The 18718-nt window shown below is 35.6% G+C and overlaps 1 protein-coding gene across 1 annotated transcript; it reads right to left on the bottom strand.

Moving 5' to 3' along the window:
* Positions 1-15884: 15884 nt before the first annotated feature.
* On the bottom strand, positions 15885-18508 carry LOC137722916 (laccase-7-like). Its single transcript, XM_068462035.2, has 6 exons — positions 18317-18508; positions 17903-18054; positions 17564-17808; positions 17323-17451; positions 16265-17218; positions 15885-16166 (listed from the first exon to the last, which is right to left on the bottom strand). The coding sequence occupies exons 1-6, from the start codon at positions 18404-18406 to the stop codon at positions 16036-16038; spliced, it is 1701 nt and encodes a 566-aa protein (XP_068318136.2). The 5' UTR covers positions 18407-18508; the 3' UTR covers positions 15885-16035.
* Positions 18509-18718: the final 210 nt, after the last annotated feature.

The raw sequence follows: 18718 nt of genomic DNA, 5'->3' as shown, positions 1-18718 counted from the left end.
TCAGAGGTCGATATTTGTGATGTTTATATAGGCACTGGAAAACAAGTTGCTAACGCATTATTTCCACAATTGCGTATAAATTTGCACTTTTTTATAAGGACTTTGAAATGTTGAACATATACAGACATATAAGATGACTTTGGTAGTATATATCCAGTTAACATTTTGATTAAATTAGTGACTCGTCAGGGCATAAAGATATGAACACAAGTCAGAAACTTGGTTCTCAAGCAAACAAACCATGTTGAATAACATCATTTTGACCGTGGCCAAACTACATTACAGGCTGACGAACTAAAAGAAAAATGGAACACCCCCGGTGTACTCGAAGAACACGTTTGGTTTGGATACTGCTCGGTAAGTGGAAAAGGTCGTGTGCCATTTCTGTAAATTTATTTTTCTTTTTTTATTTAATTTAGGAGGAATTCTGAGCACTTAAGAAATTAAAAGAATTACATTTAGCTACGACCCGGGTACTCTAGACACAAATTATTTCTTATTCTTACAGTACTTTGTCGCTCTTTATCTTCACAATACTCATTCTTTGTATTCTACTTTATCTCAGCCTATCAAATGGATCGAATGATAGGTTAGTTTGGCTGAAGTGGCTAGGGATTCAATTGTTAATTCGTTAAGCTTATTCTCACAATTGGAATATCTGAAACCCCAAAAGATCACGTTGGCATGAAATAGTTATTTTTTTCAAGACTGTCATTAACCCATAATGGAACGTAGAGAGTAAAATGAGATATTGTGTAGAATACAAGAGGAATAATTAAAAATAAGATAAAATTTCAAGTGCATGTGTAATTTTTTTTGTCACCAAAATATATCAAAAAATTAAACGAACTCACCCCTAAACTTTACGAAAATTAAAATCTGCCTATCCTATATTTTATTAAAAGTAATTTTTTCACACTTATTTGCAAATTGCAAAATATTTAATGGCCGGCAAAGAAAATGAAACATGATAATGTACGTAGTGTACGTTTATTTATGCATTCACACCTTATTGGAAAAAAAAATGCATTCACACCATTGCATTTTTTGCTTTAAGCGACCCATGCATAGTTTACTGAATCTATTAGGCCACCAACGCATATTGGGATTTGGTCTTGTTATATTTTTCTGAGTGATGGTACGCTTAAGCGTGTGAAAGGTTTTATTTTTGTTTTTAAAATTGTAGGAGATCTTAGATAGAGAGAGCGTGTAGGAGTGGGGAGAGAGGGAGAGAATTTTAATTTTAAAAAATTAGAGATATTAAAATTATTTGTAGGCTATGCTTAAATAAAAAAAGTAAAATTTTATTTTATGAAATTACCTTACTGTCTTTAACTGTTTTGTTGTGATAGAAAATTAAAAAGAGAATTCTATTATTATATAGTTTAGATAATAATTTAGTCAATTTTTTTCTTTTTATAACGGGGGAGGTGGGATACTATATTGTTTAGTTAATTACATATACATGATGAGTTTTGTTTTTTATAAACCAATATGATATGGGATATATATTTGGAGCACTAACACAGAAAGTAATGCATGCATGTGGAAATATTTAATTATTTTACAGATATGCTGATATAACAATAAATTGATATTTGTTTCAATAAGTTGACAAGATCTTATGATCATTTCGCCGCCGTTGCTTCGAATCCCACCTATCGCAGCTGACCATTCCATGAATGCCTAAACCACTACACGTACATTACCATTTTTGACCGACTAAAAAATCCCAGAAATAAAACAAAATTTCTGGGCAAGGGGTTGTATTCTGTGGTGGCAGACATAAATGGTCATATCACAGATACCGTCAGCCTTATTTTAATCCTCATGTCATATTCAAATTTGTTATTAGTGTCTTAATTAAGCTCCTAACGTACCTAACCTAAACAACTGTCTCTAAATTAACTCATAACACCAAACCGTCAAAGCCACCACCTTTGACAATGCAGGGACATTAAAAAATTATGAGAGAGAACTACTTTGATTTGGTCCACTAGAGTTAAGGCTAATAAAGAAATTCCTGTATGGAAACAACGATTTCGTTTGTCGTTGTTCAACGAAAATTTTGGTATCAAAAGCAAAAGTATTTAATATATCCAATACCTGTTATCGCCTTCCCATTTATATATATCAACTTTACGTAGTCGATGATTGGTGAGAAACTAAAATTATATATATCCAGACAATAAACATACTAGAAGACCTCTAAAAATTCACACGTAAAAGATCTTTGATGAAAGTCTTATATAGCAGTTGGGGAAAGTTAATCTTCTAAACTTCCAACAATTTTATTATTTAAGAGAGAATAAATAAAATCTGCATGTTCAACGTGATTATCATTCCACATTTTTTTCACTTAATTTTTTTTTTCTTTCTTCTTGACGACTATGAGAAAGAAGATTAAGAAGTTGGCTCGGTGGAAAGTGGCAACCAAGATCTTGTTTTTCTATGTATGTTTTGCGCGGAAGCTCTGTGCATTTTACTATCAAATATTATATGTCAAGGCAGTGACGGATCTAGAATTTTAAACTCGGAGGGTCCTAATAATAAAGGTCAAAAAATTTATAGACAAAAATAACGTCAAAAAGTTAAATATAATACATTTCATTCATAAATCATGTGCAAAACAACATTACAAGCTATAAAATCCTAATTAAAGCGTCCACGACGAGGTTTCATAGTCTGAAAATGTTCCATGATAGCTTCATTACCAATACATGAAAAAAACATCTTTCTCAATGTAAACAACTAAGCTGTCATTCAACCATTGATCTCCTATTTTGTTGCGAAGTGGACTCTTAATGATATTCATAATGGAAAATGTCATCTCCACTGAAGCAGTTGCAATTGGTAAAACCAAAGTCAACTGAACAACCAAATATACATATGCAAATGTTTGATGCAACCCTTTCTCCACCATTTTCTTAGCAAGCTCATTAATCCCCTGCAATTGAGAAAAATCATTATCAAAACGCACAAAATGGGAACTCATACTTTGTAGGCCTACAAGGTCCCATTTGCAAATATGCTCTTCGGACCTCATCTTGAATATTAGAAGGATAGTCTTTCATTCGAATTCTTTTTCCCGGGTCTTTCTCAAGATTATTAAAATCAATGTCACACTCATTTTATCTTGAGCTTGAACTATCCGAACAAGTAGATGGTGCTATTGGCTTTGGCTTGAAAAATCTTTCCATATTTTTTATTTCTAAACTACACATTTAACCAAAAACACAAAACATATACCAATCAACCAATAAACAAAAATTCCATCTAAATTTCAATGATAAAATGAGTATACAAACATAAAACATATCAACAATCATATCAATAATAGACTAAAAATCTCCACCAATATCTAATATAATTTAATTGAGATTAGATTAGAATACCAAAAAGTTTACTTGAATTTTGAACCAAATAGTGGTGGCTTGGAGAATTGAAACAAGTGGAGGTATGATATTAGAGTAATGTAATTATAATATGGGATTGGGTGGGATTAGAAATTTAGGGTTTTGGAATTGGGTGAATATAAGAAAGATGGGGGGATTACGGGGGGCAAAACAGAGGAATAGGGAAAGGACTCTTGGGAAAGATGGCCCGTGTGGGGCTAGGCCTTAAAAAAAAAGAGGGGAAAATTTGAAATAGGTCCAATTTTATAGACTACCTTTTGAAATAGGTCCAATTTTTAGTGACTTTTGATTTTTGAAATAAGTCCAATTTTTAGTTACTTTTGGACCCATTTCAAAAAACCCCAAAAAAGAGAGTATGGAATCATGGACAAACGGCACCGTTTATCTCAGGCTCAAAAAAATATAAAATATAAAAAATAAACAAATTAAACAAATTGGCCAAAACACTGCGTTTTGGACCAATTTTTCAAAAGGCCTGTTTGTTTTCTTTCTTCTCCCTCCGCGGCCCCGCTGTCTTCGTCTTCGTTGCAAGCTGCAACCTTCAAGCTGCAGCCTGCAGTACAGACCTCGTGTTCAAGTACGAGGGGTCCTCCGGAAAATTTCTAGCAGCATTTTAGAATCGCCGAGGGGTCCTGGGACCTCCCAGATCCCTCTGTAGATCCGTCTCTGTGTCAAGGTATAGGCTGCGTGTGGCGCTGGCCTGGCCTCCCGCACATTTTGAGGAGGCTACGTATTGTTAACTATTTGAGATTCTTGCAGAAAAATTGAATGAACATTAGGTAATTCGAAGAACAGCAGTGAAAGTTAGAGAGAAAGACAGTGAGAAGAAAGTTTGAAATTCTTATTAACCTACTTAGTTATTACATACAAGCATATATATAGCTTGCTATTACTTAGCTTATCAAGTCAGCTACCACAACCAATACAATCAATACAAGTGGACTAATACACAGTTGACACATGTCCTAGTTTGTTATTATAGTTATTACTCCCCCTCAATCTTAACCGAGGTACCAAGGTAAAGATTGTAGCAATGTTGAACAAACACAGGATTGTGAAGACCCTTGGTGAAGATATTAACTACTTGCTCCTTAATAGGAATGTATTGCACCCCAGAGATCTCCCTTTTGAACATTCTCTCTAACAAAATGAAAATTTGTATCAAGATGTTTAATCCAAGAATGGAACACTGGATTTGTACTAAGTGCAAGCGTGGAGAGATTATCATAATGCAAAATTGGAGGAGAAGGAAGATAAACATGTAAATCTCTCAAAAGTGATCGAAGCCAACATATATCAACAACATAGTGAGCAAGGAATTTATACTCTGCCCTAGTAGAACTACGAGACACAAATGACTGCTTTTTGGATTGCCATGAAACTGAATTTCAGCCTAAAAGTACAACATAAACAGTGATGGATCTTCTGGTGTTAATGTCAGCAACCTAATTAGAGTTTGAATAAGCTAACAAAAGAGAAGAAGAACCTGATGTTTAAGTCAAACCACAATGTAAGGTCTTTTTGATGTATCGCAAAATTCTCTTGACAAAAAAGAAATGTGCATTAGTAGGCTGACTCATATATTGACATACTGCACTAACTGAATGTGAAATATACGGCCTAGTAAAAGTGAGGCATTGAAGAGCCCCCACTAAGCTTCTGTATAAAGTTGCATCTGGAAGTGGAGTTATTCCTTCTGTAACAAGTAACTGAGAATGTGGTTTGGCTGGAGTTGGTCCAAGTTTGGAGGTATCCATACTTATTATCTTTAACAAATCTGTTGCATACTTTGTCTGGTTAATAAACATATCACCATTCTCCTTATATTGAATATGAAAGCCCAAAAAAATAAGTCAATTTGCCCATATCCTTTAATTCAAACAATTTGCCAAGAGTAGTGATGACAATTTGAACCTGAGATGCATCTGAGCGAATGATGATTATATCATCAACATATAACAATAAAATCATAACATGTGTATGATCATACTTGACAAACAAACTAGCATCAAATTGAGAAACGACGAAACCAATACCAAGTAAAACACCAGTGAACTTTGAATGCCATGCTTGAGGAGCTTATTTTAGTCCATACAAGAACTTAACCAATCTACAAACATGTGTTGGATATTGGGAATCGACAAAGCCTTGAAGCTAATGCATATAAACATCTTCTTGCAAATCACCATGCAATAAGGCATTTTTAATGGCTAACTGTCTTAGAGGCCATTTACAAGAGGTAGCAAGTGTAATACCTTGAAAATTTTAAAATATATGAATATGCGGAGTAAATCGAGAATAAATAGATTTATGGTTATGAAAATTGAGTAGAGAAATTTTAGAATTTTGTTTCTGGGATTTATTATAATTTACGTCGAAAAATTATCGATAAGTGGAAAAGACGAAAATGCCCTTAGTTGACTAAATGTAATTTTATGAGGATATTTTATCCTTATATATTTTATCGTATTTCTTGATATAATTGGATAGAGTTCAACGCTATGAAAGCGTGGGAGAAAACCGTTTGTGAATCAGAGCTATAACGAAGGAGTTATTAACATTTAAAGTCAAGGACATTTTTGTAAATGTAACCCAATCTAGAAGGCTCCAGCAATTTTGGAGCAGTGGGAAAATGCCACTTGTGTGGTTGGATGCTGAGTTGAGGAAAGAAAAATGAGAGATGGATGGAGGAAGAGAAAAGAAAAGGAGAAGAAGGAAGAGGGATTAGGCAATCAGAGGAGGAGAGAGGAAAGAAAGGAACCAATAGGAGAAGAAGAAAAAAGGGAAATGAGGGAGGAGAGAAGGAGGAGAACCCGGACCTCCTTCAACCCACCGCCCTGACCCATCCTTATCTTCCGATTCCAGTCACCATTGACGATGAGACCGGTGCCAAAATGATCCTTACTTTGAACCTAGTTGTTCTCTCTCCCATTTCCACCTGAAAAACTGATGAAATTGGATTGAATTGGGAAAAACTGCAGCGGTGGGTGCGGGGGTTCTTGCCGTCAATCCTTCAATTCTAAAACAATTTCCTTCGATCACCACCACCAAGGAACAAGGTCCAAACAAGTTTGGGGGCATCGGAGTTGTTTTGGAGTCGAATCAAGAACACCCAAATCAAGGGTTTCCAGTGATTGAGGGCGATTTTAGGTGTTTCTTGGTTGAAATGGACTTTGGCCCAAATATGAAAGTTGTTCATCTCATTGAACTTTTCTTGCTTGTAAAATTTGGTAATTTTTGGAGTTCGTCGGAAAATTGGGTTTCCGTTCATCGGAAATCGCCACCTACGATGGAATGTGGCCAGTGGGCCGATCCTGCCTTTTCATGCAAATTTTGATATTTTAAATCCTTAATTGATACCCATTTGAGGTGATTCAATTGTGAAAGCTAATGTTGAATATTTCCATTACTAGAATATTTTCGGAAATGGATAAAAGAATGAATGTGAACTACGATTGGCTTGATCCCTTCGTAGGGTACGTAGGCAGTCTAACGAGAAGGTTAGATGCAGCCATAAAATAACCGAGACTAATCTTTATCGAAAATTGGAAAGAAGAAAAGAGATTGAGTGTTTAGTTTAAGGATGGACCTTATGTTTTTGTTAAATAAATTTAGCTATAAAATTTGTGAGGAATTAAGAATTTATTAAAGAAATTGTGATTAATGGTAGTAAATAAACAAGAGTTTAATATTACCATAATTAGTTTCGGAAATAAAAATTTCTGTGGCGTTACATTAAGAGCCAAAATTAACCTAACAGTAGAATGCCTCACCACTGGACTAAAGGTCTCAGAATAATCAATTCCTTGCTCTTGAGTAAAGCCATGTGCCACTAGTGGATCTTTGTATCTAGAAATACTACCATCAGAATTTCATTTTATTTTATAAACCCATTTACACCCTACTACAGATTAGTGAGAAGGATTAGAAACCAATACCCAAGTGCCCTAAGATTTAAGAGCATCAAATTCTTCTTGCATGGCCTTTTGCTATAATGGATTAGTAAAAGCACTCCTGAATGTTTGAGGTTCCTCTACATCAATCACATCAGCTAAATATGTATAACTAGAAAAACTGTACTCATTGGAAGCAATTTGTAAAGAAGATGATTCTAAAGAAGTTGCCAAATAGGTTGAGTAATCCTGTCTTGATATAGCACTGGTTTTCAATTTAGTTTGGGTTGAAGAAGTAGGAGGCTCAGAAGTAATATCAAAGGGTATAGCAAAAGGATCAAAGGGAAGCAATATCTGTAAGTGTTGCTGATGATGGTTAAGTAATAATGGGATCTACTAATGATTGTAGACACTTGTGATGAAGAAGTAGACACTGATGTACCAGATGGAGTACCAGAAAAACTAATCCTATTTAGATTGTTGAGTACTGGTAGAGTAACCATTATGAGAGCAGCAAATTTGGAATCTTGAGAAATATGAGCACAATGAGATATTGGATATGTAATCTTTGCAAGAAACAAGCTTTCATCATGGACAACATGTCGAGACAATATCAACTTCTTTGATTGAATAATATAACATATAATACCCTTATAACCAACTGAATATCCTAAAAACACACGTAAGACTGATCTAGGCTGAAGCTTGTTACTGTTATATGGCTTGATATAAGGAAAACAGCAATGCCAAAAACTCTGAGATGTTGCAACAGTGGAGGTTTATGATATAAGGCAAAAAATGGTAAGTCCATATGCAAAGATTTGCAAGGCATTCTATTAATCAAATAAATAGCATGAGCATAGACTTATAACCAAAAATCCTAAGACAAACCAACAAAAGAGAGCAGTGTAATAACAATTTCAATGATGTGTCTATTTCTCCTTTCAACAAATCCATTTTGTTGAGGAGTATAAGGACAAGTTTTGAACTTAAAAAATCCTCAAACTATTTACTAGTGTATTCATTTCCTCCATCAGATTGCAAATACTTAACAGAAGCATTAAAATGAACTGAAATGAAATTGTAGAACTTGACAAAGATGTAAAACACATATGATTTATTGCATAAAGGAAAGATCCATACAAAATGAGTACAATCATCCACGAAGGTTACATAATACCTACATCATTTAATGGATTTCACTGGAGATGGACCCTAAATATCAAAATGGACCCTTTCAAAGGGTATTAAACATCTAGAAGACTCTTGAGGAAAAGGGTAATTTGGACATCTTCCCCTGAATACATGTTAAACACATTGTACATTTATCATCTACTAGAGTATCTATTTGAGACTTCCTCAATATAATAGATAAGACTTCATTAGTTGGGTGCTCTAGTCTTTGATGCCATAAAGTAGACTTTATTAATTACCCAATATAAGTAGAAGACTGAACTTGCTGCACTGTAGGTTGTATAGACTTGAAAACAAGAATTTGAAACAACTCATTATGCCTACTTCTGCCTTGATACAGTATCTAATTTGTTACATTGTCCTACACAAAGAATAAAGGGTCATCACAAATAAACCAGCACTTATTCTCTTTACAAAGTTGTTTAATAGACAATAAATCCTCAGCAAGATGAGGAACATAAAGAACTTGATTAAGTTTAAGAGAATGTGTTGGTGTAGTAAGCATTACATATCCAACATGCTTAATAGGCAAACCTTGACCATTGCCTATTTTGATTCTATCACTGCCTTCAAAATGAGTGACTTGATTCAAGCTGTGAACACCTGGAGTCATATGGTGAGAAGCTCTAGTATCTACAATCCAAGCATCTTATGTGGGATAATGAGCTATAGTATGAGCAGCCATGACATGCATTTAAGAACTGGAACCAGGTTGTCCTTGAAAAGATTGTTGAGGTGAAGCAACTGGAAATGAATTGTTTGCAGGTTATGGATAAGCAAACTTAGATTGAAGAGTAGGAGGTGGACCATTCCCTTGATAAGCATAATTGCCCCTGTGATAACATTGCAAAACAATGTGGCCGCTTTTACCACATATTTGACATTCTATAAAATTGGGACTTGGTGCTGAATTTTTGTGGAAACAATTTGGAGAAGTATGTCCTCTTCATTGACAAATCTGACACTCAGGCTACATGTTAAATCGAGAATCAGTATTACTAAGCCATCTTCCTTGCTTATATCCTCCATTATTGCCTCTGCCTTTATTGAATCTATAACCCTCATTGTTTCTTTGTGAACCACCATAGTAAGGTCTTTGCTGAAAATATGATTGAGAAGAAGACATTGAATTCTGTGACTGAGGATTGGATGAATTAGTAGAACCAATAAAACCATATCCATATCCAGGAGCATTATATGGGAATGATATAGGTGGGGAAGGAGGAGCATTGTAAGGTAGAGGTGGGAGATTATATGGAACTGGAGGAACTTATGGCACATTGGGTGGATAATACGAACCAGGAGCAATAATACCAACTGTAGCTGATGGAATATTAGCATGAGGTGGAGTATTTGAGAAAGAAGCTCCTTGAGTAGAAAAATTTTGTGAAGCCTGTGAAGATGAACCTTGAACATACAATGCAGCCATAGAAATGGAAATAGTGTGTTCCGTAATTTCAATGTCCCTTTCAGTATTCAAAAGTTGAACTCAAAATTCTTTCAAAGAAATTGTGTTCTCTCTGGCCAAGATAATTGTCCTGATAATAGCATACTCCCTTGGAAGACCTGCTAAAGCATCAATGATTAAATCATTCTTAGAGACAATTTCTCCAGCAGCATTTAATTGGTCTCTGATGGATTTGAGTCTAGACAATAACTTATCAATACTATCTATGCCCTTTTGAAGTGTTTGAAATTCTGTCTTAAGCATATTGATTCTAAACTTTGAAACAGTGGCATATCGATCTTCAAGAATTAATTAGGCCTTACTAGCAGTTGCAACCAAGCACATGTTCAATAGCATCATCAGACAAGGTGGTTATTAACAAACTAAGAAGAGCTAGATCCACTGTTTTCCATTCTTGAAATGCAGAAGTGATTTCCCGAGTAACTCTAGCCTCAATATTAATCACAAACTTAGGTGGACAAACAGATGTACCATCAAAGTGATAACAAACCTTGTAACCCTTGAATTGAAAAGATCATTTAGAGTAATTCGTATCATTAAGCTTCATGGTTAACATCCCCAAAATACTCTCAATCTTCACAATAAGAATAGTCATCTTGTAATGCTATCAAGAAACGAAAAGAATCCAAAGAACTTGAACAAAACCAATTTACATAGAAGTAATGGCAATAGGCCTTCAATATATGTAACACATAGAAGAAACAATTTTGATCAACAATTCACAGAAAATATCCAAGATTTAGAGCTATGGATCGGCCTTCAAGCATATCCTAAATCAATTTCAGAACTATGGCATTTGGCCTTCAAGATTCATTCAATTAAACAGATGATGGAAAGAAATAACCTAAGCAGCTGAAATTATTGAGCAAAGCAATGAAGAACATAGAACATGAAGCTGAAATCATCAGAAAAACCCTAAATCCCCAAAAAATTTCACCGTAGATCTCAAACTGTCTCCATGAATCGCAGCAAATCGTGAAGCGGAAGAATTCACGAACAAAGTAATTCCACAAAGGAAAAACGAGCTCTGGGTACCATGTTAACTGTTTGAGATTCTTGCAGAAAGATTGAATGAACTTAGGTAATTCGAAGAACAGTAGTGAAAGCTAGATGGAGAAAGACAGTGAGAAGAAAGTTTGGAATTGTTGTTAGTTGACTCATTTATTACTTACAAGCATATATAAAGCTTGCTATTACTTAGCTTATCAAGTAAGTTACCATACAACCAATACAATCAATATAAGTGGACTAATACATAGTTAACACATGTCCTAGTTTGTTATTACAGTTATTATGTATTTCTCCTTGGATTGTAGATGATGAGAAGCAATCTCTTAATGATATATAGCTTGTGGCCCCTAGAACCAATTCTAATGATTGGTTTAAAACATTTTAGTTATTAAATCCAGCCAAACCATCTCCAATCATTGAGTCTAAAACAAATTTTGGGGAACCTAAAATTTGGGCAAATTTAGCCCAAAAAATAGGGCAAATCTATTTTTTTGACCCACGATTGTGTGTTCACGCACAAGAAAAAAATGCGCGCTTGACGCACTGACATGCCCCATGTCCTATACATGACAAAGTTGGAGCAAGTGGGACGCACCGCTAACAGCTTTGTTGGCCACCTAAATCCTCCCATGATGGCTATTTTTCATCCAATGCCTTACATGACAAAAACATTGAATCCAACGATTGAGATCAAATATGATCAAATTTAACAGTAAAAAAAAAAAAAAAAGATCTCATGGCCCAAAATTAAATCCAACGGTTAAAACAATTAAAAAAAATATTATTTAAATCAAAATTCATCTAAAAACTCTATAAATACCTATGAATTTGTTTAAACATCCAAACAAATTCACTTTCCTCATACAATTCTTCCAATTTTCCTTTCTAGCCACTTTCAAAACTATTTTTTTCTATTCCATACGAAATCAGATGGGTAAAAAAGTTTGTATTAGTAATTGTTGTACATAATTTTTTTTTAAATGAATTTGCCCGTGGCCCCTTTATAGCCATGCATGAATGATAGTGGCAATGAATTTTGGAGGAGATTTGCCACATTAATTGAAGCGTAATCCGTAGTACTAGACTGCCGCCAAACTTCTGTTTCAATAATTACACGTATGACAGTCTTATTTTTTAGGAGTAAATGAGGTAAAAAAAGACGCACATTTGAACTAATAATGTTATTTGAATCGCTGTTTCTCATCATTGTTGTTAGAGAGGTGAGTAAGTCCACCCCACAAATGGAAATCGACCCAGCAATGTGATAAAGGCAATCATAACAATATGCCATGACTCATTTCGAAGTCAACTTGGGCAATAAGGACACAACTTACTCACATACAGGAGAAATTGTTAATGCTTGTAAAATCAAATTATATTGTCAGTTAGAATAATAATTGTACGTAATCATGCTCATATGTGTTAGCGTGTTATACATAGGATAAAGTCAAGATTTATTAAAAGAAGATTAGAGGGAATGCAATTTTCATAAATATTATTAACGGCTGTTCGTTTATAAGTTTTTAAACTCAAGATTTTCTACATTTTTGTAATAGGAACTATTATGTGGACGCTGTTGTGATGGGCAGCCCAAATCTCTGATAGTGCAGAAGCCTAGAATCTGGATTTAGGGGCTCAATACGATTCAGAGTTTCAGAACATTTACTGCTTCTCAAAAAGGGAATACAGCCTAGAGAGAAATCCAAATGATGTTCATATATGACTTTTTTTTCCTTTCTAAAAAATGATATTCCAGTGGGATAATTCATTCTAAGATCATCTCCAATTATTAGATTAAAATCTAAACTATTTTGGGTTAAATTTTTAGTTTGAAATTATTAAAATCTAAATTCTTTGAGTTAAATTCTTAAAGTAACTTTAAAAAAAAATTATGTAGACTATCATAAATTAATTTTATGAACATTTTAACTTAAAAGTATTTAAGATTTTGATAAATATTAAAAAATTACTAAACCGACACCATGAAACTCGTCAGATACTATGAAAGAATATGAAGCACATACAACAATTTTTTTTTTAATTACTTTAGCTGTTGGATTTAAATTTGGAGCGTTAGATTTTTCTTTTATACCGTTGGATTTGACTATAGTAGATTTTAACCGTTGGATTTAATGAATTTATAAGTATAAAATTAAAAATAATACACATATATGGTGGGCCAGCCTTACTAACCTAGAGGGGAATCCTGCCCTAAAATTGCCCCAGAAATGAGTTCTGCGTTAAAACTCATATTTACCCCAAGGATTGGAGCAAGTTGGGATATGTTTATAACATACAATTTGAGTTTTACTCTAAAGGTTGGAGTAGGTCTAAAAAGAGGCGTGTTTTGTCAAATATTATATTTTGACAAAAAAAAAAAAAAACACACATACACACACAAATATCAAATGTTATTGTCATTTATGTGAGTCATATACACGAGACATTCCACTTACTCATAAAAATAAAATTACTAGCCTAGTCATAAATACTTTATTTTTATTGGAAGAAAAAGAGATCAGAAATAACGTAATTAAATAAACAAAAACTATCAGGTCATTTTGTGAAAGGGGTGTGATATCCACACACCTCTTTTTACTTCTCACACATCTTTCTAATTTTTGGTTGTCAGATCGGATGAAATAAAGAAGATCAACAGACAAAAATTAACAAGGGATGTGTGAAAAGTAAAAATGGATGTGTGGATAGCACACCCCTTGTGAAGAATCAGGTTGCCACGTCCTCTGGTGCTAACGATGGTGCATGAGTTAATTGATTGGAATTTGTGTGCTTGGAAGATTGATTTGTTCCAGCGCTGTTTTAAAAAAGACGAGGCAGAATTGATACTTGGTCTACCCATCAGCGCTGTTTTAAAATAGAGTAATTTCGCATTACACCAAAAATGGTGATCATTCCGATAAGACTAGGAAAAAAGGGAATTGGATGCAGCAGCAACGGGGATTTGAAGTGCCAGACTTGGAAGCAACTTTGGCAAATGAGGGTACCAGGCAAAACTAAATTTTTTTCGGTAGAGATGCTCCAATTATTCTCTTGCTGTGAGAAATAACCTCCAAAGAAGGCTCACGAACGTAGATAATAGTTGTGCTCTTTGCAGGAATCCGACTGAAACTGAGACTCGCCTATTATTCCAGTGTGATTTTAGTCGAGCTTTTTGGTTCTGCAACCCTCTGCAACGCGACTTATCCACATTGGATGGCTGCGATTTCACTGCTTGCTGGAATCAGCTTTGCAGCAACCTTCAATCAAGTAAACACAAGGAAATTTTGCAGGAGATTATCTTTGGACTTTGGAGAATCTGAAAATGAAATAGTATTTCAAGGAATCCTCAAGTCACCGCTTGAAGCGATGGAAATATGTAAAGAAAGGATAATGGAATACAGGGAGGCTCTTAAGAACCTGAATGGGGCGCGGGTAACTAAAACAGAAGCTGCTGAGCTGAAGTTAGCGGGCAAGATCAAGAGATGGGAAAGACCTAAGTTTGGGACGTTAAAAGTGAATTGTGATGCAGCCTGGAATCAAAAGTCAAAGACCTAAGTTTGCTGGCATTCTGCACTTTACTGGCGGTGCTGGGGACCTATACTTTCAAGATGCAGCAGGCGGAGACCACTGCATTTGGGGCAGCGCTGCAGGAATGTGTCGTGAGAGGCATTCAACCCTCTGAGATTGAAACAGATGCGAAGGTTTTGCAGATGCTTAACAAGGAGATGGATACAGATGCTGTTCGGGCTGGATCTGTCCCTTACATAACTCCCCGGGGCTCTTGCCTGTCGTGCAAGGTTTGCTGTTTGGTGTGCTACAAGATGAGTTTGCAGTTAGTTTGAAGGATGCCTTTGTGGGGTATTTGTTTGAGACTCACAATAAAAACTAACAAGGATATGAGTATGCCACTGTTATCTTTGTATAACAGATTGTTGTTTAGTTATGAATTGAGTTGTTTACTTGCGCCACAAGTTATTTAGACTTTTTGATTATCAATGGATTGTCATAAATGAGTTGAGTCTGTATAAAGTTTTTTTCTTGCCTTGTAAACAAGGATTTTTAACTCATAATATCATATGTTCAAATAATGGGAGTTCAAAGCCCTTTCAACCATTCCTTTGATTACAGTTAACAATAAAGAAACAAGATTGATTAACTTAGCCAGATTAACCATAACTTTGGATGAAGATCATTTGAAATGATTAAAAACACAAAGTAATATGCATTGAACAACACATCTACTCTATATAAACACAAACAAAAGAGACTCGGACAATATTATAACCTTGTCGAGCAAGATTCAACTTCTTGCAACCATTTCTCTTTATGTTTACAAGGGTTTGTAGACTCTGGAAAATGAAATATAAATAGGGGTTCCTAAAGGGATTCGATACTACAATACTAGGGGAAGGTAGCAGAGCTTTTAAAATTGACAAAAGATGGCTTTCTATGGGGGATCTACGACTACAAAGGGTAGAGTATGGTTTCCTCACATAGGCATATGGCCTATGCTTTTAAATTCTTTCTGGACTATCGACTTGTTCGAGCTCAGTTTCCTTTTTGCTTTTGTGTTCCTGGACCTTCACTCCTACTAAGCCCAATCATTAAATTTCCACTCAAACAGATGCAATGTTGGAAGGTTTGATTCATGATGTTTGGAGCCTTGCCCAAAATCATTGCAGTCTATTGCATTCAAGTACTCCCTCAACAAAAGCTATCACGCTGGGCATGCTGTAGCATCCTTTGTTTCTAAGCATGTGGGAAACCGTTCTTAGGATTGTATTGGTACGGATTTTATGTTCAATATTTTGGTGGGAGATGTAAACAATTCTCATAGAAATCTAGTAAAATCAATCTTTGAGTAAAAAAAAAATATATATTTGTAATTAAATAATTTATTACGATTTTAGTCAAATAATGATGACCAACTTACACAATACATTTGTGACTACTTTTATTACAAAGTTATTTATTTGTAAACAAACGAATGAAAGTAAGTTAATTTAAACAATACAAAATGAAAGAATATTTTGAGGTCTCTTCTGAACACCTTCTAACATTTAGGCAAATCAAGTGGTGGTGGAGGCAAAGTAGATTCTGGTGTCGGTCCATTTTCAACCTCAAAAGCCATTCCCAGCCCCCATGGTAGATGAACGTCCAAATGACAGTGCATGTACCAGATACCTGAAACAATAGTTTAAAACAAATAATCAGAAATGAAATGTTTATAATACATTAAAATACAAAGAAAATTAATTAATGAGTAGATTAAGAAAACTAACCTGGATTATTTGCTTGAAACCTGATCACAGCCCATCCTCCGACTGGCACACCAATTGTGTTACGTATTTGCGGATTAACGAAGTTAAATTTTTTGGGGTCATTAATCGGGTCGTAATTTCCAAACCCTTGTGCCAACACGTGGAAATTGAAGCCGTGGAGATGCATCGGGTGGTTCTCGATGGCCAAAAATGCTGTGTTCTGAAGCACCATCTCCACCGTTGAATTGAACTTCAGCGTCTTGACCTTGGTTGATTTTGGTGCGTATATCAACGATAGGTCGAGGCTGATGTTTGTGTCCGTGTAGTCAAATTTGATTGGAGGCTCATTAGGAAAGTCTCTGGTGTAAACCCCGCTCACATTGTGAAACTGTGCTTCCAGCATGGATGTATTGCTTGGGAGCACGAATGACTCGTTGCTCATGCTTGCGGACATTCGGTTATTGAATAGGCCCTGACATGTGGCGTTTTCTGGACACATCTCCAAGTTGACACCGATTGTCACGAACATGTGCTCGTCCACCTTGAGTGGGACTGGGACCCATTGGGGTCCTCCGGCGAGGCTGGTGAGATTGGTGAGGAACTTGTGGGCCAATGGCGTGTCGTGAGGGTTGGGCATTAAGGGCATAATGGGGGTTGATGAATTGGAGCTCTTGTAGACGATGATGCCTCTGGTGGTCGAGTTATCAAAGTCGATGGTGTCACTAGCGCTAGCGTACGGAGTGGCGGCCATGTAATAAGATCTAATAGGTTGATTGAATTTAACAAGAACGTCAGTGGTCTGACCAGGTCCGGTTACCACCACGTCGGTGACATAAGGAGTGGTGTAGGTGGCGTCGATGGCGACAACTGTCATCTTGTGATTGGCTATCTTGAAGAAGAGTTGGGTATTGAGTCCAGCATTGATTAGGCGTAGCAAGTAGGTCTTTCCTCTCACCACACTTAGTTGATATGTTTCTGATAATTTGATGTCACTTTGTTAATATTCATCATGCAAAAATAACACATAAACTATATTAATAAATTTACGTGTATGCATGCTTGCATGCATGGTCACGTACGATTTTGAGAGCAGTCGTATAGATCGCCAGGAAGTCCATTGATGGTGTAAGCATTTGAAATGTTAGGAGCAATTCCTTTAGATAGGCCCTCTTCCTCAATGTCGACCACATTGCCATTGTACCACTCTCCTACAATTCCATCGAACAGTTAACATATAATTAGCTAGTCATCAAAATTACAATTTAAAGTGCGTATTACGATTAACGTTAAGTAAGTTGAATGGTATAGTTTAATCCTTACCTAATAAGATGGGAACTTCTTTGGCGGGCTTGGGGAAGGGGAAGGATCGACCAACTTTTGGGTGGATTATGAGCGCTCCGTGGACGGTTGCGCGGAGCCACGAAATGTGGGCATGCCACCAAAGGGTGCCTTCTTGTCCGGTGATATTAAATTTGTAAGTATAACTTTGTCCGGGGCGTATAGGGCATTGAGTTACATATACAGGTCCATCCGCCCATGGACTTAGAAGCTGAAAGATTCCATGCCTGCATTAAGACAAAAACTATACAACCTGAGCAAAACATAACTCAAAATTCCCCTTGGGGGTTGTTAAATGATTTTTGGATAATTGGTATTTACCAGTGAATACTAATGTTATAGGGCGATTGGTTTAAAACATGGACAATAAGTGTGTCTCCATCTCGTGCATATATGGCTGGTCCTGGATAACTTCCATTTACTACAGTAATTGATTGATTCTGACATAGTCGGCTAACAGTCAGGTTGTTCACCTGAAAACAATAGAAAAAAAATAAAAATATCATGACTTCTATTATTCAAAGGAAACATTCAAATAATTGGTGAGGAAATATGCATGATAAAATAAGGTTGCCAAATGGCTCGTTTGAAATTGTCTCTAAAACTGCTTCTATGACCCAAAAATACTTTCATTTTTTAGGTCAAATTGAATCAAAAGTATTTTTAAACGTTATAATGCATTTTTAGCCATTCTAAAAACATTAATGAGCTACCCAAAATTGAGGCAAGACTTACATTAAAAGAATGCTCAACAATTGCACCAGAGGCTACTGAGGAAGCCAATAGAGCTAGAGCACAAGCTAGCACAAAGGCTAAGCGTGCCATATGGGGAACAAATTAAAAGAGCTAGCTCAAAGGGGAAATGAGAAGTTTGAGAATTGTCTATTGTTATGGAATATTGTATTACTCTTGTGATATCTTAGAGGTCGATATATGCTATGTTTATATAGGCATTTGGAAAGTAGTTGCTAACCGGCCCATTATTTCCACAATTGCGTGGAAAATTATCCAATAAATTTGCATTTGTTTTGTCAAGGACTTTGAATGTTAAACATACCGACATACAAAATGACTTTAGTATCACAGACGCGCTTAACAGTTTGATTAAATTGGTGACTCGTCAGAGAATGCTAGCAT

The sequence above is a fragment of the Pyrus communis genome, chromosome 4 (assembly GCF_041283825.1).
Source record: "Pyrus communis isolate YQ-2024b chromosome 4, ASM4128382v1, whole genome shotgun sequence".
NCBI classification, from domain to species: Eukaryota; Viridiplantae; Streptophyta; class Magnoliopsida; order Rosales; family Rosaceae; genus Pyrus; species Pyrus communis.
This window is presented reverse-complemented; position numbering and strand designations above follow the sequence as displayed.